Source organism: Poecilia reticulata, chromosome 6, assembly GCF_904066995.2.
Source record: "Poecilia reticulata chromosome 6, P_reticulata-male-v2, whole genome shotgun sequence".
Lineage (NCBI taxonomy): Eukaryota > Metazoa > Chordata > Actinopteri > Cyprinodontiformes > Poeciliidae > Poecilia > Poecilia reticulata.
The window spans coordinates 13,841,598-13,864,878 of NC_088835.1; the positions used below are offsets into that span (position 1 = coordinate 13,841,598).

General features: G+C 40.0%; 1 protein-coding gene across 1 annotated transcript in view; it reads left to right on the top strand.

The window, feature by feature from the left end:
- The first annotated feature begins 433 nt into the window (after positions 1–433).
- The window catches only part of tead1a (TEA domain family member 1a), a 46,486-nt gene continuing 23,638 nt past the window's right edge, over positions 434–23,281 (top strand). The window contains exons 1-2 of the mRNA XM_008411705.2: positions 434–824; positions 19,563–19,976. Of these exons, the coding sequence (XP_008409927.1) occupies positions 19,772–19,976 (205 nt within the window). The 5' untranslated portion in view covers positions 434–824; positions 19,563–19,771. The remainder of the gene's footprint in view (positions 825–19,562; positions 19,977–23,281) is intronic.

Below are 23,281 nucleotides of genomic sequence, written 5' to 3' on the forward strand. Positions count from 1 at the left end.
GTGTAACAAACAAGCAAACACCTTCCTGCTGAAATTAGTATTTTATTGGCCAAAATTAAGGGTCAATGTCCAAATAAACAGTTTTAAAAGGATTTTCTGAAACCCATAGAGCAACCGATCAAGACCACTTTAGCAGATCACAGAAAACTTGTCACCTTTACTTTCTCCATCTAAGCAGGTCTAAAGCATGCAGTCTGTCTGCACAAATACACGAAATATAAGTCGTGTATATTATTATAGTCGTGTATTATTATTATATTATCGTTTAAAGTGCTTCTAAAACTTCCCAAATTAACTCGTCCAAAGCTGCTGTCAGCAGCCCTCTTTGAGCTTCATCCTATCAGTTTGGTCGTCAGCCGAGCAGAACAGACCCTGTTTTTATCTGCCGCCCTCCTCTACTTCCTCCTCCTCCTCCTCCAGCTCAGCTGAACAGAGTTTGGGCGCTGCACTCTTTTCTTTTGTTGTTGAACGCAGCCCTTACAGTCCGCTCCCTCCCTCCCTCCCTCTCTTTCTTTTTTTTTTCCACCCATCCTCCCATCGCTCACTCACTCACTCCGTTTCATCCAGGGTGACGCCAGTCCCTCTCACCCCGCCCCGTTCAACTCAGTCCGCTGCGTTCATTTCATTCCTGCTCCCATTCCGCGCATATTTCGCATCCTTGGAGAGACGCTGCGCATTTTACGCACTCAGCGCGCCCCGATCCTTCATCAAGGCGAAGCCGAGGGCGGACTCCGGAGTTGGCCGAGCGCTTCCCGGTTCCGCGGCGGCTCCGATCCGTTGGGAAAGTGTGGGAATTAAAGGAGAAAAGCGGCGTTTGGATCGAGGTAAGTTCCCGAGGAGGAGTCCCCCCCCCCTCCACCCCTCCACCTTCCTCTCCCTCCACTTCATCCCCTCCACCACCTCCTCCTCTTCAGCAAGCGCGTCTCAAATCTCCCGGACGTTTCGCGTGTTTCTTTAAAGAAAAAAAAAAAAAAAGAAAAAAAAATAGAGCAGTTTGAGCCAAATGGGAAGAAACATCTCAACATGTGGATGTTAAACAAGTCTAACAAGCTGATTATTCCTGAACCGCGTAGAGCTTCACAGCGGCTGTCGCTTCCACTCCAGTTTTATTATTTCCCCTTTTTCTCTTTTCGACACCGAGACCCCCCTCCAAAAGAAAAAAAAATATATGTCGCTCTTTTGACACTTTCTTTTCCCCTTTTTCCCACCTCTTCTGGTACGTTTCATACGGTAGAGCTGAGCCTGCGGGTGTCCGTAAATGGAGCAGCGTGTTGGAGAAGAGAAGCTTTCCGCTCGCAGAGCTGGGAGGCAGCTTAACAAAGCTGGGAGTGAATGGGGGACTTGTTGCATCGGCGGGGTTTTCTCTCTCCCTACACAGCCAGGCAGGCAGGCAGGCAGGCAGGCCCCAGTCAGGGAAACAGGCCACAGGCTGATAACAGCTAGTGTTTACCCAGTGGACACAGCACATCATCTGCTTCACGAAAACACACCAACATACAGGCTTTTGAAATCAGAGAGGGAAAGAAACCCCTCAGATTTTTTGGGAGTTAAAGCACATTTTTATGATTTTTTGGTCATGCTGACACAGCTTCACTCTGCTGTGTAACATGTTGCTGATCCATATTTTTTTTATTTTTTTTTTGTCTTGTTTTCCTTTGTCATTATCAGCGTTGGTGGAGACTTTTCTCAGAACATCTTTTAAAGCCCTCTTCACTCTTGTGTTTTAAATATTGATTAAAGGGCTGCTCTCGGCCCCTTTTATAGCCTGAGATCTGTGGCAGCGCAGGCCAAACCACAATGTAATTATTGGAGGAAAATTACAGCCCTTAAGGATGAAACAGGGCAGATGCACTTCTTCTGGAACAGTAAGCCGTTTGTCAGATGTTTGGGAGGTGTGTGTGTGTGGAATAAAAAAAAAAAAATGGAAGAAAAGTCAGAGAAGAAGAGTTGGTGCCTGTTTGTTGATTGTTTTTTTTTGTGGTGTTAACTTAGTGGTAATGAGGAGGTGTAAGGTGGGAAAACAGACTAAATCCATGTTGCTTCTATGATTTAGAAATGAGAAAAACCATTTCCAAGTATCTCGATCGAGATAGTTTTCAACCCGACAGTACTGGACTACATATGAACATAAAAATACTCACATTATCTGAACTATTTTTCCTTGATGGGCTTTTATACTGGTCAGTGATACCAGAGCAAACACTGGAAAGTCACTTTATTTTATACTTTTGCCTTAAAAATGCATCAAAGCTAAGAACTGCTGCCATTTTCTGGTCAGTGAAAGCATCATCCCTAAGCCCGTCCACTTCGTTTGAGTACAACGATAAACTTCATTAACATTTGGTTTTGTTCATAGCCGGAGATGATCTTGATTCCTTCAGTTTCTGTTGGATTCAGAGCTTCTTCCTTGATCAAAAAAACCTGAAACATGTTTTCATTTTTATTAAGTGAGTTGCTTCTGAAACCTTTCAAATGAACTCTGGACCATCAGAATGTGACACCTGTGTTGTAGCACGGTGGTGGTATGTCATGCTTCGTGATGCTTTTCCATCACAGCATGGAAGTTCAGAGGTAAATATTTTTGAGCTGAACTCAGAAATCTGTACTGATCGGGAAAAGTCTGATTGGTTCATCTATAGAGCCAGGGCTTCGTTTGCTTGCTTTTATCGTTATTATGATGTGTGTATGGAAGAAATGTACGGGTGTAAGTTGAGAGAAGTGATTCATGTGGCAAAATATTTTTTTAATTTCAGTTAAAAATATCGAATTGATCAGTTTTTAAACTGCAATATTTTTGTTTTAGGAAGACAAAAAATAGGGTTTATTTGCCACAATAAATACTCAAATTATCCAGAGATGGACATGTAACAATTTTTCTGTCAGATAGTATATTCCAGTTTTCTGGAATCAGAGTTGCCTATTCTAATCCCGATTTTGAACTATAAAATAGCGATTATGAAGGAAAAAGCCTCCACTGGATTTCTTGATACAAGTAATACTTTTGAATCATACAGAAAATGAAGAAATTAAAATATAATTTTGGCTACAGATTTATTTTTTATTTTTTTGGTTTAAAATTAAAACTGATATGCTCAGAGAGCCAGTATTGGAGTGCATTTAGTTCCTAGACTGTTTTTCTGTTTTTTTTTTACATTGAGATGCACCAGTCCACCAACCTGATATTGGATTGGTGATGGACTGATCATATACTTGAAAAAAAATGTTTTTTCATCTAATTTACTAAATGCAACAACTATAATCTCCCATAAATTCAATAAAATTCAGTTAATAGATACACCAACCAACAGCATGTGTGCATGTGTCATAAAAAAAAATCAATCAGACAAAGGTTTAGAACATATGCTTTGATGAATAAATGAAGTAATTCATTATTATCTCCATCAAGAAACTTTTGACACATATTTCTAAATCTGTTCAAGTTTTTGACTCTTCTTGGTTGGTGGCATTTCTTAAAAATATATACTCACAGGTTTTGTTTCTTTTCTTTTTTTTGTCAATAAATGAAAAGCTGTGACTATCCTGAAAGTGTAACAGAGAAAGCAGAGGGCGTTTGTGTGTCTGTCATTGTGTTTAAGCCTGCTTTGTCAGTCACTCTGGGCAAACAGTCTCCACTTTCCTCCCCCACCATCCCTCTCCCCCCCTCAGTGCCTCTCCTTCTCCTCTCCAGTTCGTTGACATCTGTTTTGAGAGCTCCATGCACCTGTAGAGATCGAGGAAGTGTGTGTGTGCGTGTGTGTATGTGTATGTTGAGGACAGAGAGAGAGGGAGAGAGGGAAAGAGGGAGGGAGGTGCAAAATGCAAATCCGTGGATTTGTTCTGGGTCCGAGCAACGCAGACCGACTGACTAACGACCATTTGGTGTGTGTGTATGTGTGTGTGGTGTGTGTGTTCATGTACACTTGTGTGTTTGCCTCTTGCCGTCCAGGCCCCTATTGTTGCAGGAGCAGCAACAGGCGTCGCTGGCCGAGGACGCACCATATGTTCTCTGTGTGCTTTAGTCACAAACCGCTCACGTTTATGTGTGTGTTCATCTCTTCCACCAATGCTGCTGCAATATGGTGGAGTTTGGAGCCGACGGGCGGCTCGCAGCCTCCTTCCTCCTCCTCCTTGTTGTCTCATCTGTCGTCTCATTTCTCGGCACAAAATCCGGCACACAGATTTTTTTTTTTTTCTTATGGGCCGGGATTAAGGAGGGAAATCTTCCCGGCACGAAATGAAGTCTTGTGACGTTGCGCTTTGTTTTAATTCTGATGATCTTTTTTTATTTTTCTCAGCAGAATGTTTTGAGGGCGGTGCGTCTAGTTAATGGGATGAATCAACAGGTGATACTCTAAATCCTATCGGCAGCCAATTAGAGATTTTCCCTTTTTATTCGTGCTTTACCCTCTGCCCTTTAAGCGCTCCTCAGATTTTAACACCCGGCAGGAGACACCAGGATAAATGTATTCAGGCGTATCAAAAAAAAAACAACTGAAAGCAGGGTGTTAAGGTGGGGCGCGAGTCTGAGTTCCAGTGTAATGAAATTTGGGGAGCGGAGCCGGTTTATTAGAGCAACAATGCTGAGTGTTTTTGTGTTTAGGGGCGAAGCAGTTAGGTGGGGTAAGGGAGGTTGAAGCAGGGGAGGGGGCAGGCTTTGTTTAGAGGACTGGGGGAACAATGGGCATCCTCCTGGGTGGGGTGTGGGAGTGTGCGGGGATGGGTTGGGTGAATGGGGGGGTGCTGCTGGTTTTTGGCTGCAGGAGGCCAGTAGATCCAGTGCTGGCTTGTCTGACCGGCTGGACGCCCTCCTCACTTTCACGTTCATAGTACTGCAGAGTAGGTTCAGGCACTGAGATATACAAAAGTTTTAAAGAGTTTGGGTTTAAAACTGTTCTATTTGTTTAAGTCTTTTTAATGAACGATGACAGGAAGTACCAGAGTGGTTACACTTTTCTGTGGTTGTATGTGTCGGCATAGCACCCCTCCACCTGTTGCTGCAGACTGCCAGCTGGCTGAAAGAAGGCTCCAACACGTTTTTGAAGGGTCAATATTATGTACTGCTGTATATATCAAACATTATTTTAAAAAAAGAAAAAGAGAAAATGACTTCGTAGTTTGAGGCCTTGAAATTTGGACTCTGTGTCTTCCTGAGTAGGAGCCACTACTTGAGAGTTTGACTGAGGAGTAGTTCATTAGATAAGCTCAGCAGACTGGCAGTTCCACCAGGTATTTGCTAATTGCTGCTGACGCTAGTCTGAAGGAGCTGAGTTGGTGAGTCGGGGCTTGTCGGACTGCCTGCGCTAATCTATAGCAAGCAAAACTACACAAAGCCATATGACATTCTGAATTAGCACTTGAAAACTATACTGCTAATTGTAACATGTGCTTAATCTTTAATATTTTTAGTTAGGTATTTAAAAAGTAACAAAAACCAAAGCTTTAGCAAAGAAAGTTTAGTTCTGCCATTCTTGCTGTTAAAATCTCTTTCAATCAAATGCCATAAACCTCCTGGGGTTTTGCTCCCACACCTGTTGCTGCACACTGCTGCTCTGCTGACTGAAAGAAGGCCCCTGCACTTGTCCCTCGCTTAGAATACCCCAAAAATTAAAGGCTTTTCCTTTTCGAATAGCCTGATTAATTAGCTGGCTTGTTCCTTTTTGTGCTACTCTATAAAGAAAATTATGGGAAAGATTATGCTCACCAAGGGAGGCACTTGGAAAACTACTACTGAACTGAGTAGTTTATATGCAAAGGTCTTAGGTTTTTGCATACCTAAGACTTAGTATACTAAGACAAACAAATAACTACATTTTATTATTTAATGTTTTTTATAATTACCATAACTCCATAAAACGAGATGAATATTTTTACTTTCTATGCAGCCTTAGTGGCCATTATGGCCAGTAGCTAATGCAGACACCTTCAAAAATGTCTCTTCATTGGTACAGCTGATCAGTTTTATGACATAGTTTCTCAGTCAGAAGAAGTAATAAACCAACTTTTTTCCCCTAAAATTAGGTAGCTCTTACCTGATTGACCGCCTCTAGTGTGTTGTCGAGTGTGAGACAAGAAGGTTGCAGTGCATCAGAAAAGTGTGCTTCATCGTCTCACCTGCAGGTTGTAAATGTGGTCATTTGTCCTGGTCTGTGTGGGTCCATGGAGAGGTCAGCTCAGTGCAGGTGAACACTTTAACAGGAGAAAAAAAAAAGTAAACTACAGCTGTGATGAGAAGAAGGAGAACATACAAAAAGCAGTATTGTGGGAGGAGATTTACTGTTAACCACAACAGACCTCTGAACCAGAAAATTCCCCCAGTTTTAAAGGATCCCTTTGATTAATTCACTTATTCCACATATGTATCTCTTAATAATGTTTTTTTTAATCTGCTGCTGGTGATGTTTGTCATTGCAGATGAACAGTAAAATATGACGCGCAATGCTCACAACTAAAACTTTCGATTGTATTACTATGAGTAAGTAGCCATATTTACTGTCGGATTTTCATGTATCTTCAATGTCTATATTTATTTCTACGACTAATGTGCCGCTAAAAATGACAAAAATCAAATGTTCAGCTAGTTTAACCCTTTTTTTTTTATAATAATGACCAAAATAAGAGATGGAGGAAGAGACAATATCCCATCCTTTCTGCCTTTCAGCTAAGTGGATGGATCCCACCCCCAACCTCACCACCACCTTACTCCATAGGAAGCCTGAATCAACCCTGGTGTTTCCTGAGCACAGCAGGAAGTGAACAGGAAGCCTTGATTCAGACTAATTCTTGTGTACTTTCCCGGCTGGAGGATTTGACATGATAAACACGGTGCCGAGAGGGACAACAGCTTCACTCTGCTCTCCGATACTCTCACAGCAGACCGAGGCTTCCCCGCTGCCGCCCGCTCACCGCCTCGGCTTTTGTGCAGTCGGCCACCGATTGCTCTCTATTGGTTAACTTGATGCACGGTGGACATTTTGGCATCTTTGTCGTTTCCCGGAGTTTCCCCTCGAATCGCTTTCCTGCAAACCTGTCTTCTGTTGATGCCATTAGCGTTAGCAGCTGAGGATTGAGACAGGAAATGAAACAAAAAAAAAAAAGAAACGCGATCCTCCATTAGAGGCAGCGGGACTGTTTAAGTTTTAAGAGGAAGTAACGTGTTTAATCGTTCTTCATAAATAAAAAGGAGCTCTTAGCAATTGAATGTGCTTTTCCGGCCTTGCTGATGGAGCTAAAGCTCTGAGCTTATCAGTTTCTAAACTGGAGCTCCGGTGATTTTTATTTATTTATTTATTTTTGAAAAAGCACAAACACTACCGTTAAATGGTTGTTTATGATTTAACATGTCCCTCTAAGTCTTGGAACTGGTTTTACAAATAATTTGGGAATGGTAGCTCTCCTCCAGGATGGCAGAAGAGCGGATGGATCCTGAGACATTTCCTTCTATTTTAAAATTGACAAAGAACAAAAAGAAGAATAGGAGAAGTTATTTCATGATTGGGGAATGAAACGTGCTGGAGAGAGGGAGCAACACAAAGAAATGAAACATAAATGACGAATGAAGATGCAACAGATCAATTTTTTAGCAGATTACGTGAAAAACAGACTTTGATGCTGCTTAAAATGCAAAACAATGAGTCAGGGGCCAAATCAGCTGTGGCAGGAAACTATTAAAGAATCCACTTCTCTTGCCAGCAGATGCTATTGATGTTTTTCAACAGAAAATATTTTAGTCTATCAAATTAGTGATGAGGACTCTGCCTGAGTTAAGGAAGCTTCTTATGAAATCCTGGATACTTGCTCTTATATCTGTAAGAAATCTTTTCTTTCCTTTTCTGTTTGGAGGGCTGAGATTAGTGAACTTAATAAGCTTCTGCGGCACAGTCAGTAACATTTCAAGATCAAGTGGCCACTTTGACTTTCCATGCTTATTTTTAAAACTGACAATTAACCCAATCAGGTTAAATCAACTCATTTAGCCTGGCTTTTAGAAGGTATAAAATAATCAACTCTTTCTTCTGCTTGTTGTTGTTGAGCGTCATCAGGTCTGTTTTTTGTTTGTTTCAAGTGTTCCCTTTTCACTGTGAAAGTCCTGGGCAGAAAATTAATTCCAGTGATTGATTTTTGCTACTATCAGCTAAATCAACTTATTACAAAAAAAAAGTTCTTTTTTTTAATTTCCACTAAATTTAAGAAGCAATTTTGACATTTTGTAAGAATGTATCCGATATATTGTGTGCTCTCCTATTTGTTGGAAGACGGCACGCAGCAACAGGAGGAGCAGAGAAAACTTCAGTCACTCTGACACGTTCTCAGATTTGTCACGATTAAAATGACTTTCCTGTTTGAACCCAAGTGCATCGTGCAAACACCCCAGATGTAGCTGCACCAGTTCAGCTTTTGCAGGGTAAACACTTTGCTGACTCAGCTCATCTCAGAATTACATCACTTATGTATAACTCATCCAAATGAAATGAAATGACATCAGACATGTGCCGCTGGCGTCATTTCAAAAACATCATTTACTGACATCGGTCGTTTGCATATAGAGATTGAAAGGTCTTTTGACAGAGGTATGCTTTATTAGCACAGCAAAAATAATTTAGATTATAAAATAATCCCCGTTGGTGCATCATCAACGTGTGTTTCTTTTAGTCTTTCAGTTTTACAAAGCTGTAATCAAAGTGGAGTGAAGAACATGATGTTTGTTCTTGTGCTTACAGACGTTTCGATGCATTTAATTTACAGGAAAAAAAATAAAAATAAAACTTGTCAGTATTTGACTCATCGATCCCAATTTAGAGCAGTTTGATGGATAACCGACCAACTTGGATCATTGACCGATTTTTTTATGGAGGCATAATCTGCTTGGTTGTCTGTTCAGAGATGTGGTGGCGTGCGGAAAGGACGATATTAATATTAATTGGAATTAAAATTCATTCAGTGCCGTTGTGTACTCCGCCTCTCTCCTGCATGTTTACAGGCTGAACAAGTCTCCGCGCTCCCCTGCCTCCTAACCTGCGTCCGTCTAAATAAAGCAACACCCAAGTTTTAATGGACCACAGATGGAAAATACAGTTCAGGGGGCTAATTCACTTTGCACTCGTGTTTGTGTGTTTTGAGGAGAGTGGGAGCGAGTGGAGCCCGCGCGAGCTGCAGAGGATGTAATTGTGGTGAGAGATGGGGGAGATGGAGGTCACTGTACTCTTTTCAAGCTCGTGCAGCCGCACAATGCTTCTTTACAAGGTGTTGGATAAGACTCATCCACGGACGCAACGCACATGCAGCACGTGTGTTCAGCCGTGGCACAATGCTCCCATGTTCACACTTATTAAATGGTGTTGGTATTGCTGCAACCTCCCCAGGCTTCTTGTTTTTTTCTTCAGTTTTTTTCTCTGACTTGTGTAGGATTTCATCCCTTGTGTGTGTGTGTGTGTGTGTGTGTGTGTGTGTGTGTGTGTGTGTGTGTGTGTGTGTGTGTGTGTGTGTGTGTGTGATGGTGCACATGTGACAACAACCATCCTTTTCCAAAAGGGAGAAAGTGGATAATGGCTTAGCCTTACTCAGCAAAAAAAAAACTGTCTGGAAAAGAATGACAGACAGCGGATAGAGGAGCTGCCGGCAAAAACCTTTTACCATCACTTTTCCACGAGGAAATAAGCGCTTCACTGTATCAGTGTGCAATCTGTGACGAATTACTAAGTGTGTGCATAAATGGTAATGCCTCTGACAAGAGATGGTAAAAATAATGAGAGACACATGCTGTGAATTACAGCCTCTTCACCACTCATAAAGCAACTCTCTCTGTCTATCTCAAGTGTGTATTAGCGCCTAAAGAGAATAAAATGAAGCTTTACTGGTTACTTTGCTGCAAAGCTTTCGCAGGAGCCCCATTGAGTTATTTTATCTTTATCTTCTTGTGTTTCTTTTTAATACGCAGAGGTTCGAGCTAATCATCTATAGACTCTAAAAGACTTATTTTTCTCTCCATATTGTCTAAGGATGAATTGATTCGAGATGAATTCAGTAAAACTAGGTCCGTGTAATGATGGAATATGAATACAGGGATGTGCGTCAATGCCGAAACAAAAAAAAACAACAAAAAAAAATCCCCCAAAAAACACTGAGGTGAATGGCGTAAATATTTAGATGCAGAGATCTAATATACTTTTGCAGTGTTTCTGCTCGTAGTCCAGAAGGAGTTGAAACCAGATTTTATAAAAAGAACAACCAATTGTTTTTTTTGTTTGTTTTCTTTTTTGACTGTAATTCATATCTTTTCTGCTTTAGGTTAGCTGGGATTTTCAAAATTATTTCAATTTGCACATTACTCACAGAGGAATTAGGTCTTTACCAACCTGGACTGAAAGGCCAATCAGTGAAGAAAAAGCCATTACCTCAAAAGCAACATGAAAACACATTGCATTTAATAAATGCACACAAAAACAGTAGGAAGCTTTGAAAACCTGAGAATACCATCCCTACTGTTAAGTATGAAGCAGCAGCATCATGTCATGTGTTGGAAGAAATGATGCACTGCCCAGAATGTTAAAGTCAGAACAGACAATGGCCCTAAACATGCTGTCAGATTAGTTAAAAAGTGGCTTAAAGAAAGAAAAGCTAGTTACACCAGTTCTGGGACTGAATTCCACCAAGCTACTATGTAAAGATTTTGAAGGGTGACCCAACAATATTTGACTCAGCTATGCAGTTTACAAGGAAATATGTGTAACCTTGTGAACTATTGAGACCTTACAAAAAGGCTTTAAAAACTATGTTGCTTATTTTGACATTTAGCAAGTAGATTCAACTTGGCTAATCCCTGTTGAAGTAAAATAGGAAAAGTGAGGGGGTAAAAGGTTAGGAGTGTTTTAATGCAGTATGTCTAAATATCTGATTTCAGTGGTTTGTGTATTGAAAAGTAGCTTTCCACCTTCAGAACAGGAAACACTATTGAATATTAGAGTGATGATAACTTGAAGATTGTCCTTGAAACATTTCAGTCGGTTTGTACAACTTTCTGAAAAGGCAATTGTTTTTTTTTTCTTTCCTGCTATATGACCTCTGTTTGCATCAATGCCCTGCACACATTTCCTACCCTGTGCTGTCATGTGTGAGTGGATCATAAGTGGATATCTCACAGAGGAGAGAATCTGGCTGAAAACTACTGACGGAGCTTCGCTCAAAGCACATGCAGAGGCAGGCAAGGACACGTGTCCTCAGCAGAACTCGTGTTGTTGGCCCTTTGACCCCTGTGCAGAAAGGCATTGACTCTAATGGATGTGATGCACAGCAATACAAGGGAGGTTGCTGGCTGTTTTCCTCAGAGGCTGTAATGTCAGCTGATATTTGATGATAATCAGATCAAAGAAGAAAAAAGTCATTTGAGTCATTTGAGATGCTGTGGGTTATCAATGTTGGAAGCAATGCTTGCTCTACTGCAAGTTAGAAATGCAAAAGGACTACCGTATTTTTCAGACTATAAGCCGCTACTTTTTTCCCCCACGCTTTGAACCATGCGGCTTTTCTGTTGATTTTTCTTCAACCACCAGGGGGCTCTTTAGCAGGAAGTGAATTGGAAAGCAAAGAAGATGGCGCTAATTTTAATTTAGAACAAGCGCATGCTAGCAACAAGTGCTGTGGATGAGATCGACAGCCACTACACGTCAGCTCGGCGTGAACAAATCCATGGATCAGCATTGGAGACGCAGGGCTGCATCCTTTTGGAAAACCGAGAGCGGCGGAGATACCAGTGGCTTACAGCCTGGTGGGGCTTATAAATGTACGTTTTCATTATTTATTTATTTTTTACTTTGTGAGTGCGGCTTATAAGGGGATGTGGTCTATAGTCAGAAAAATACTTAATCCATCATCTGCCATGCTTCTTATCAATCTTTGGGATGTTTCTTATCAGGGGTGGATTATTTAAGCTTAAAATCCATCCATCCATTTTCTTGCACCCTTGTCCCTCAGTGGGGTCAGGAGGGTTGCTGGTGCCCATCTCCAGCTAGCGTGCCGGGCGAGAGGCGGGGTACACCCTGGACAGGTCGCCAGTCTGTCGCAGGGCAACACAGAGACACACAACCATGCACACACACACACTCACACCTAGGGGCAATTTAGACAGACCAATTAACCTGACAGTCATGTTTTTGGACTGTGGGAGGAAACCGGAGTACCCGGAGAAAACCCACGCATGCACAGGGAGAACATGCAAACTCCATGCAGAAAGACCGGGGCCAGGAATCGAACCCAGAACCTTCTTGCTGCAAGGCAACAGCTCTACCAACTGCGCCACTGTGCAGCCCTAAGCTTAAAATGTTATTGTGTTTTGCAGTGTTTGCAGCTATAAAGATAAAAGTTACAATGAATATTAATTAAGCACTTTGTAAGGTGTTTTTGGCAATGCAATCTATGACTGCACACAATAAGAAGCAAATATGTCTCTAAAAATAGTAATACTTACACATTATCTCCAGTGACATGAAGCAGTGTCAGCACTTTGCTAAAGAGTGCACAATAATCGCATCAATTCATATTTTCAAATATTAGTGACTAATAATGCTTTTATTGAACAAATACTTTTAAAAAAAAGTTCAAACAGGACATTATTGTTACTGTTTACTTTTGTGGTCTACTAACATCATTCAGAGTTTGTCATAATCGCTATAACTTTAAATTTCTTATTGCAGTATTTAATCTTTTCTCTGACTATAACAATAGATTAAGCAATAACTTTTTTGAAGAAAGCTCCGCCAAGTCAGAGGCAGTTTCTAAAACCACCTACTGGCACACACATGCACAACACGAACACTGGCACAGTTATTTTGTTAGTTTTTTTTTTTTTTTTAGTTTTTTTTAATTATGTTCTTTTTTCGTTTTGTCATTGTTAATAATTGTCATTTTCCTTTTTCCATCCACCACCTTTTTCTCCTTGTTACTGGGATGGCATGTTCACTTTCATATTTAAGTCTGACTCAATCTGCTACACCATTAAGTCAATAAAGTCAGTTGTGCAACAGGAGAAATATCTCCCTTTAATAGTATATTGTGAGTGAGTTATTAGTATATTTAGGATAGTTTATCAGTGTTTAACTACCAGAAAAAAATAATGATTTTCCAATTTTACGTGCATAGGTACAAAATAGTTTATGAGTTCAAAACAGAAGTAGGTTGGGATGAAATGTCAATGGTATAAATAGGGATTCAAATTGGCCCCAAAACTACAATTTTAAAAACTTATGGAGCGCTGTACAGGTGAATGGAAAATCATTTTTAAAAAGTTGCATTTATTACAGAAATCCACACACGTCCACCATAGAGTCCAGTTTGGTGTTCAAGGACACACACTACATCAGTTGCAGTTGAAATCATATGCCTATAAATACATTCAGACCTTTTGAATAACATGAAGTGTTTCTGAAGGATCTCACCTTGTGGAAATCTGCAGTGGAGGCCGTTAGCATAGCAAGACAAATGAAGCACCCCTGAGTCTGTTCAGAGACACTGAATGCTTTGGTCACATTTGCACCCAGAAAAAAAAAAATGAATGTAGTGCCATACAGTCTGTCCTTGATGTAAAATGAAAATTATTCCATGAAAAGTTGAAATAAATGAAATATGAACTGATTTTCTGAATAATTCCACACAGTCTTAAAACGTGGCATTCCTCAGTAGATTGGATGATTGTTTGAACTGAAGATTATAATAAAACATGGAAGATGAAGGAGCAGTGTTGGTTTAAACGTGAACACGTGTTGCTTCTAATGGAGGCCGATGAATGCTAAAGGGGAAAGGGGAAGAAATAATAATAATAATATTATTATTATTATTATTATTATTATTATTATTATTATTATTATTATTGTTTTAAGGGAAAGTTTAGCTTTTTACAAGTGGGGACATATGCAGTAGTTACAAGAAATAAGTATGTTACCAGCTGTAGTGATCTCATTTTGGAGAATGGTAGATAGGGGCTCATCCAGGACATGTGTTCGCAACTTTCAGAGGAAAGTATGTGTTTGGTGCAATTTTCTAACATTTGTAGCAACAATTAAAATACTCCAAGCACTTTATGCAAATGTTTAATGCTAGTCTAGTGTTTTTTACTTGGGGGGGGGGGGGGGGGGGGGTAAAGACTTGTTTTGAATGTATGAAACAAAACCAAAACAAATTCTCAGGCTAAAACATATGAGTTTTATATAACAAGAAATCTTCATCACTTTTAGAGATTAGCCTTTGGAGTTTTCACAGAATATAAAGCCTGTAGCTTTCCAGCACTTTTACAGCAAGTTCAGGCTCATTGTTTATCTGTCCTGACCACAAGTTTTATGGCTTTGGTCCACTCCTACAGCTTTCACTGTGGCATTTCTGAATGAGACATTTTTTGTTTTTTTGGATTCCTCCACACTCTAAAGACAAAGTTAACAGCTCCATCTTGGAGGTGGCACACTGAGAATGTCTAAAATCCAGATTTAAAAAAAATGTTTGTTTTGTTTTATTTTTATTTTTCATGAGTTTTAGCCTCCGCCATGTCTTGAAATAATTTTTTTTTTGTTTGTTTTTGACTGCTAGTGTGTAAATACCACTTAAAAAGCGATTAAATATTGTAACTAAATATTCCAAAAAATGGTATGTAGCAGATTGTTTTTAAACTGTCCTGTATGTATTTGTTGGCCAATACTGTGGGTCTATTGAGTTAGAATCTGGTGTGTCTGCTTTTTGATGCGGAGGAACCCAGAACTTACCGGACAGCCCTGCTGCTCTGGGAATGCCCTGTGGTTCCCTAGAATAAGCTGGAACCAGGGGAGCGTGATGTCTGAGGGAGTTCCTCTTAGACCTGTGGCCCTGCAACTTGATTTTACATCAGCAGGGCTACAATATTGGTCAAGAATATGGAAATATGTCATGACAGTTTGAAAACAATCTCCTACGTACCATGAGAACGAGAAAGAGATGTGTGGAAGCTCGAGACGAAATGCTGGCTTGTGGGTGCTTTTGTCATAAGCACGTCTTACTATATTGAAGTATTTTCTTGCAGTGTTTACAGAACGTTCCTGTCTTTCTCTCAAAGTATTTGCAGAATAAATATTTCGAAAGTGTGGTGGATGCCTCTGAGCTAATTTATCCAAAATCATGGTAATCAACTAAAAAGGCTTGCAAAAAACCATACAGGGTCTTATTGTAAAACAGCCCAAGTTTGCGGCAAAGGTAGAAAGAAAGCATGTTTAACTAACCAGCTAAATTAAAACATTTCACTTCTGTGAAATACAATTAAAGTATTTATATTTATTGAAAATGCATATGTGGAAGAAGGTTAAGTTAAATTTTTTGGTATTAATGTTAGAAGTTTGATTAATCTCTCTTATAAGTGGCACAGACTTTTATATAATGACCTTCAAGTCAGTAATAAAGATTCACTGCAGCACCCACATACGTTATAACACTGCTGCTCTAAATACTATAGGTTTCCTGTGTGTTTCTCCTCTGAACAGTGATCACAATGGGGCTTTCAGGAGCTTTAGATCCATTTAAGGAGTAGAAATGCATCCATAGAAGCTAAAGCTCATTGTCCTGTACTGTGCCTTTAGAAACCAAATGTTTTGAAAATGTCTTAAAACTAACATGAAGAGACTTTCAATTTAGGAAAAAAAGTCTCAATATTTCAATAACTGTGGCTTTAGATCTTCATATTTATGTCAAGGAGTTCTTACACAATAATCTGAATACATGAATGCTGTTACGCAGAAATGGATTGTTATTTGATCTTTTCTTCTCCGCCAAGGTCTCGGAGAGAAAGAGCTCACTGAAAACTCTACAGATGGCAATAAGTCTTTTGATAAAGGTGCATTTGGTTTAAGGATGAATCAAAACACAGATTCAACACATTTAAGACAGAATAACCCACCTTCAGCTTATTCTGTTTTCTTGCTTTTGATATTTTACACCCAGCTTTTGGTTCACTTGACCATTCAGTTTCATTCTTGTGTCTGAACCATCAGGAGTCGTTTGGTTTGTAGAATGTCTTTCTCTCCTTCTCCATTCCACGAGGAAAAGATTCTACCTAGACAAAATTTTTCACATTCTTTAACTTTCACCACCTGTTTTACTTTTGTGTCTCCTTTCCAGTGTTTTTCAAGATTTTACTAAACATCAGTTCAGCAACACATTTTTTTTTCTTTTTTTAAAGAAGGCTTTGACTTCAAAACCTGTTTTTTTGTTTTTTTTTGTGTGTGTGTGTGTGTCTTGGAAAATAGACACACAATGGGCAACAATGGGCTTTCTCAGCTTTCTTTTGCAATTTTCAACTGATCAAGGAGAAACTTCTCTTTAATCATTTCTTCCCTCAGCAAAGAGGAAAATGCGTTATCTTTTAGGATGAATTTGCATTCAACTGCCTTGTGATTTTTCAGTTTTGCTTGTGTTCAGGATCAATACAGAATAGTTGCGCTGGTGAACTTGTTTGGTCTTTGCCTTTCTAAAATACACTGAATGCAGCAGATAGCATGTATGTGAAGCGCATACACACGTTAGCATGTGAAGTTGTCATTCGCTCAGTAAGTGATGTCCTGCGCAGATCCTCATTTTCTGCAACAATTTGTCTTGAGGACTGGAGTGTGGCGTGATCTGGTTGACACGCCACAAACATAGAACATTTCTGTTCTATTAACACGGAAACATTTCCAACGTTTCTGTGCTAATAAGCAGATTTAATTTCAGGTTGGAAAATGCCAGGGATAAAGACCTGAGTCGATTTACTCTTGAGAGAAAGTTCAGTTGCACAAACAAACACTTCAGACTTGACTTTGACTTTTGCTCTAACGACTCTAGACTTGACTTAAACTCGCGGTTTGGGACTCGATGCTCACGAACAAACTGGAGATGGAGAATAAGCTGCATGGCAAGAGCAGATCATTTCAGTAAATGATTAATATTGTCCCACTTAAGTTACTGTAGTGTAAACAAATAACTGATTGTTATGGTGTCACAAAACGTAATGCGTGAGTTGACTTTATTTTTTTGACAGTGTGAGCCAGTGACAGGAGTTAACAGCGGCTTAACAGCATCATTTACAGTTTGTGAACCACAGACAGCAGGTTTCACAGAGATGCACATGTTTTCCTGTTCATGGATCTGTTGATGTGATTTATTTGCAAGAAATGCTCACAAATCTGGAGGTATTAATGATCTACAAAAATGTGTTCATGCTAGCTGTTGCCACATTGAAATGACCACATGGATGGCTCTGAAAGTGGATTAAATAGTTTGGGTTCAGTTCAGAAGAAAAATTGTCTAATTTATATCTGGCATCAAAAAATGTTTTGGTTTATTAAAATAAAAGCACCTGTTGCTTGAATTATATAAAAAATATATTATTTCTTTTTTGTAAAGATGAACAGTTGAATGTTCTAAAAAAATTATAAGCTAAATTTTGTCTAAGATTATATGAGTACATAACATGCTTGGACTTTTCTGGAAGATGCTAAGGTTAATTTTCTTCAGCACAGTTGGCAGAAAAATTTTAACTTGTTGCAGTTTTTCTCATTATTAAATACAGTTAATAATCAAGCAGTAGTTAACAATTTATAACATAAGGCATCCAAGAAACACAAATAAAGTGAACTAAATTAAAACTCTGAATTCTTAGACTGCGAAACGCTTCAAAAAATGTTTTAATTAGTGTTTACTGGAACATTTTTCAGATGTCAGACTCCTCAGAATCGATGGCGCACAAAGGACACTTTTCAAAAGGGAAAAAAAGAGAAACATTTTAACGTTAGACCTGAATTCAAATTACTTTCAAATGCGCTCAGGGAAAAAAAAGATAAAAAAAAAAGGAATGTGTCTTGAGGACTGAGGCTATGCCCTCTCACCAGCCTGAAAGCTTGAAAGACAATTTCACACTGGCAGATTTTTCAACTTTTTGTGCTGCATTTTGATACAAATGCCAAAATTACTTAAAAAAAAAAAGTTGGAAACTCCTTCAAACGATGGACTATCGCAGCCGGTGAGGACAACTCATTCTAACACACACACACACGCACACACACACACACACACACACACACACACACACACACACACACACACACGCACACGCACACGCACACACACACACACACACACACACACACACACACACACACACACACACCCCCACACACACACACACACACACACACACACACACACACACACACACAACCTTGGTTTTCACATACGCGTTTAAACTCTTTAGGAAGGAAACGTGGCTGTTGCACAGACGTGTCCCGCTGGATGAATGAATCCTTGTGTGAATGGAAAACCGCTGCAGAGGCGCAGAGACTGTGTGAAGCTGGAGAGGAAACGGAAATGGGCTTGAACAGAATAAGCATGGAGAAAGGTCCGGAGGGCTGACTCTGGTAAAACGGCTGATCTCCTTCATTACTCATGCCTGTGAGTCTTCGCCAGCAGATGTTTTCTTCCCGACTTGTGGTGTTTTCCCTCAGGTGTTTGTGGGAGGGGAAAAAAAACACACAAAAAAAACCCAACCTGCCTCTTACTGAGATCCTGCGTACAGATGTAGATGAAGTGAGTCCAAACTGTTGCCCGCTGCTTCCTGCTTCGCATGTTTCACTTGCGACCATGCGTTCTGTCAAGTGTAATTGTGTAAAAATTAGTCAGATCAACTCACACACACATACACATACACACGCTTCCTTCACACTTGCAGGCTCGTTCAGGCTGTGGCGAGGGACTCTGCATGGGAAGTGTGAACAGTAGAAGGCCAGACAAAGTGACATGTGTTCACCCGAGGGGCTGGCACTGTAATTGTGTGTGTTTCTACGTGCCTGCGTGCATATGTTTGTGTGAGAGCGCGGTGTTTAGCGCGCCAGCCCTGCTGTTTACTGTGGGGGATTTTAGAAGAATTGTGGGCAGCTGGCAAGCCCCTTCAGTTTCTCTTTCTCTGTTTTTTTTTTCTTCTTTTTTTTTCTCCCCTCTCCTAAATCTGCCGGTAGCTGTGTGTAGTCGTTCTGTGCCCTTCAGTCACTCGCTCCACTTATGTGGTTATGATGTTCCACAGCGATTTAACAAAATAGGCAATTTCCTTTGTGAAAAGAAGCAATAATTTGCATTTTAGAAGTTGGGATACAGGCTTATGACATGTTGCTCTAAAAGCTATTTAAATAAATAACAAAAAAACAAACAAACAACAAATTATAATTTTTTTTTAATGAGTGCCTAAATATGGGAAGGTAAGAGCAGTGAAAGAGTTTTGTTTTTTGATGACTTGCACAATTGCTGTAAAATCTTTTCTTCATATTCAAACACAAACAACACCACTAGAGGAGCTAAAAGTGAAATCCAGCTGTTTCCTGAGCAGAGGTGAGCAGCTGGACGATGAGATATTCATCACCTCAGGGATTCACACTGTTCAAACTTCAGCTAAAAACAGATTGAATGTCAAAGAGGGTAAAACATAGAAATAAAAATGACCAAGAAACTTTTTAAATTTAAAAAAAAAAATAGAACTTTATGTCTGCATGATTCATCTGCAAAACTAATGTTTTGTCTTCCTTCTTTTGCAGGTTCTGATGCTGGGTTCTGCTTCTGCACCGACTGGCTGACTTTTTTTTTTTCTCCCACTCCTGGCTGCGATTTAAATATATCGATACTGAGACAATAACAACCTTGGGCATAGCTTTTTTAATTTTCACCTTTACAAGTTAATTTCCATTATTTATATATATTTTTAAATCAAAACACCACCATCAGCTAAGTACCGTCAGCTGCCAGTATGGAGCGCAGCAGCTGGAGTGGCAGTGAGAGTCCCGGTGAGGACATGGACAGACTCAGTGATTCAGGAGGGGACAAGACAATGGATGGGGACCCTGAGGGGGTCTGGAGCCCAGACATCGAGCAGAGCTTCCAGGAGGCCCTTGCTATATATCCGCCCTGTGGGAGGAGGAAGATTATACTGTCAGATGAAGGGAAGATGTACGGTGAGTAGCTTAAGCTGGTCTGAGATGTCTGCACACACCTTTTGTAATTTCTTACAAAATGTCTTTATTTTACTAAAGCTTATATGCTTTAAATATTGGCGTTTCAAATCCCTCAGGATGGTAACTTTCTACTTTTATTGTATGGATATATTGTTTTTTTTTAAATCTCAGTTTATAAGAGCCCTGTATAATATATTACTACTGAAAAAATAAAAAATTAAATACATCCTCGGACAAGAAAAACAGGCATCGATTGACTGACTTGTTAAATTTTCTGGTGTGAGGAGGCGGCGGTGACAATAACCACGTAGAAGGTGGAGATGGAAGATTGTCTCACGGCGCATCAAGTGTCAGAGAAACGGGAATGAAACATAAGCTGTAAAAGCGAGGAAATGGAGGCATGCTGTATTGCTTTGTGTGTGTGTGTGCACGCGCGCACGCGGGTGTGTGTGTGTGTGAGTACGAGAGCGTGACAGAAGTGGGAGAGTATTTGTGTGTTTGAACTAATAGACTGATGAACAGATGGTCCTCTGGCTACCACCAGCTGCGTCCCCCTTCGACTCCCTTTTACTGTTTTTCTTTTTTTTTTTTTTTTTAACTCTCTCTATATGTAGAGCGCAGCCTCAAATCTCTTTATTACACTTTTTTTTCCTGTATTTTATGTAGATTGGTAATTATTGAATTATTGTTTTTTTATAACAGCATCAAAGAGGTCAGACTCTGTTCACGTGTAGCTCCAGTTCATCCTCCGTGTGTTTGAGCTGGATAAAAAATGTTTTCACTGAGCACATTATTCCTAGAGCGAAATATAAAGACGCCAGAATCTTCTATAGGTTTACAGTGTCGGCACTGCATCAAACGTCATGTTAGATGAAAATATTGATAAAACATATAAAGAATGTCTGTTGATCTGCCAACTATTATTTTTTCCTTCCAAAATTTGATCATTTTCTTCAAAATAAAACTTTTTTGCATAATGTTCTATCATATCCTGAACAACTGGACACTACAACCACTTAACCACAACCTAACCATGACATTTCTAACTGAGCACTCATAGCACTTAGTTAGTACTTGAGCCACATTCACTCAGTCTGACACGTTCAAGCCGCTTCCAATGGAATTGAACCAATTGCAAGATTTTACTCCTCTCACTGAGCCGCAGTCGTATCAATGCCTATCTAATTTTACGTCATTTATAATTTAGACTGACTTTTTAGTTATCCAGGAACTGTTTCTCACACCAGTGCTTCATTCCTGATTGCACAATGTTTGTGTTGTCCCTTTCGGTGGAAAGCGGCTAGAGGTGAGCCATTGTTGAAAGAAAGCCACAAGAACAGTCATTTGCATTTTACCACAACGCTTGTACACAGCAAACATGTGGAAGTAGGTTATCTAGCCAAATGTTGCCATGATTCATTTTGTGGCCTACATTCAAAATGTAGGTCCAAGACATTGGACATTATCTTGAAGAGACAGTCCCCACAATGAGACATGGAGATAGCAGCATCATGCTTAGCGATGGTTTTCCTCTGCTTGGGAAGGGAAACTAGTCAGACAGTCCTGAAAACAAATGTGTTAATAGGTACAAAAGTTCACTTTCTTTCTGGCCATAGACCCTAAACGTACATCCAGAGCTGCATTAGAATCATTTAGACCAGTGGTTCTTAACCTGGGTTTGATCGAACCCCAGGGGTTCGATGAGTTGGTCTCAGGGGTTCGGCGGAGCCTCTGCCGCGGAGGTAAAGACACACTTGTGTAAAGTCGTGCTGACGCCCCGCTTTGCCATCACTTGCTGCAGAGGATCACGTTACATTGCTTAGCCAATCAGAGCTGCGGAGGAGCACTGATTGAAGGAGTTCCACTCTCAGCATGGATTTGAACTTTTGTCTTTAATTACTTCAGCAAAGCTCACAGTTTTTACCAAATTCTATAGTCTAAATCTGCTCCTTAGTCACATCTTTTCAGGGTGTGGGGTGGTTACACAGCTAATATAATTACATTACTCAATCAAAATACCACAAAGTATTTTGTGTTTTTGGGGGGGCGGGGAGGGGTGGGGGGTATACGAAGGGTGCGCATATGCAACTGGGGGGTTCGGTACCTCAAAAAAGGTTAAGAACCACTGGTCTAGACTTAAATCCAAATTCAATTGAGAGATTAAGGCAAGATTGCTAGTCAGGTGCTCTCCATCCAATCTGATTAATCCTATTTTTTTTCCTAAAGAATTGGTATTGATGTTGATCTTTCTATGTGCAGCTGTAGTAGAGACATCAAAAGTCTTGCTGTACATATTATCTCCATGAGACTAAATACCATGTTTATTTTAGAAAAAAAAATCAAAAGTATAATTTCTTTACCTTAACAATATGCACTATTTTGTGTTTATTTATTACATACAATCCCAATGAAATACACTATAGTTTTCAGCTGTTATTTGACAAAATGTGAAGAAGTTTGGAGTCTATTTGATTATATTTGCAAGTCACTGGAAGCCGCTCAGTGAACAAGAAAATAATCCTCAAGCATCATTTGTATTATGCAAACATGCTTGGTTTCATGCAACTGCCTCCCAGAAATTTCCTAAAACAAAACTTAATTCAGCATGCCTGTCAAGGCATCATTAATGGGGCTTCATGGTTGTTTCACGTGTCGACAAAAACAGCATGTTGTACCTTTAATTTCTTTCAGCAGTCCAGGGAACAACAGACCCTGCTCAGATTGTTGCAGACGCTGAAATATAACCCTGTCAGGATTCATCATGGCCGACCTGCTCAGGTCCCACTGATACTGGAACTCCTCCTCCAGCCCCTTTGTGTTATTGATCCGTCTCTGATCAATCGGACCGTATCTGTTTCCTGCCTGGGTGGCATGTTCAACCCTGTTTGTTTACCTTGTTGACTCTGTGTCCAGGTTGTTGACACATCTTAGCCAGGTGACCTAATCAAGTCAGACAGTTTTTTTTTTTTTTTCAGAGGCAGGCCAGGAAAAGCATAAGGGATAAAAGGGGTGTGAAGTATTTGAGAGCGATGGGGCTTTAATCGTTACCAAGAAAATCTGTGCAAACTGCAGTCTGCTTGAGATTTTGGTTCAATTCTGAGTGAATTCTCTTCTTTCTTACTTCTTTTTTTTTGCATTGGTCTTTTACAAAAGACAGAGATGGCAAAAAGTCACAGCAAGCATTTCTTTTTTGAAAGAAGCTTGTATTTTTTGGTTAAAACAAAAGTTTATCTTAACTGTTTAGTTGGACTGTCTTCTCTGGCAGGTTGCCTGCAGTCAGATGTTTAACAAGTCAGGATTGATGT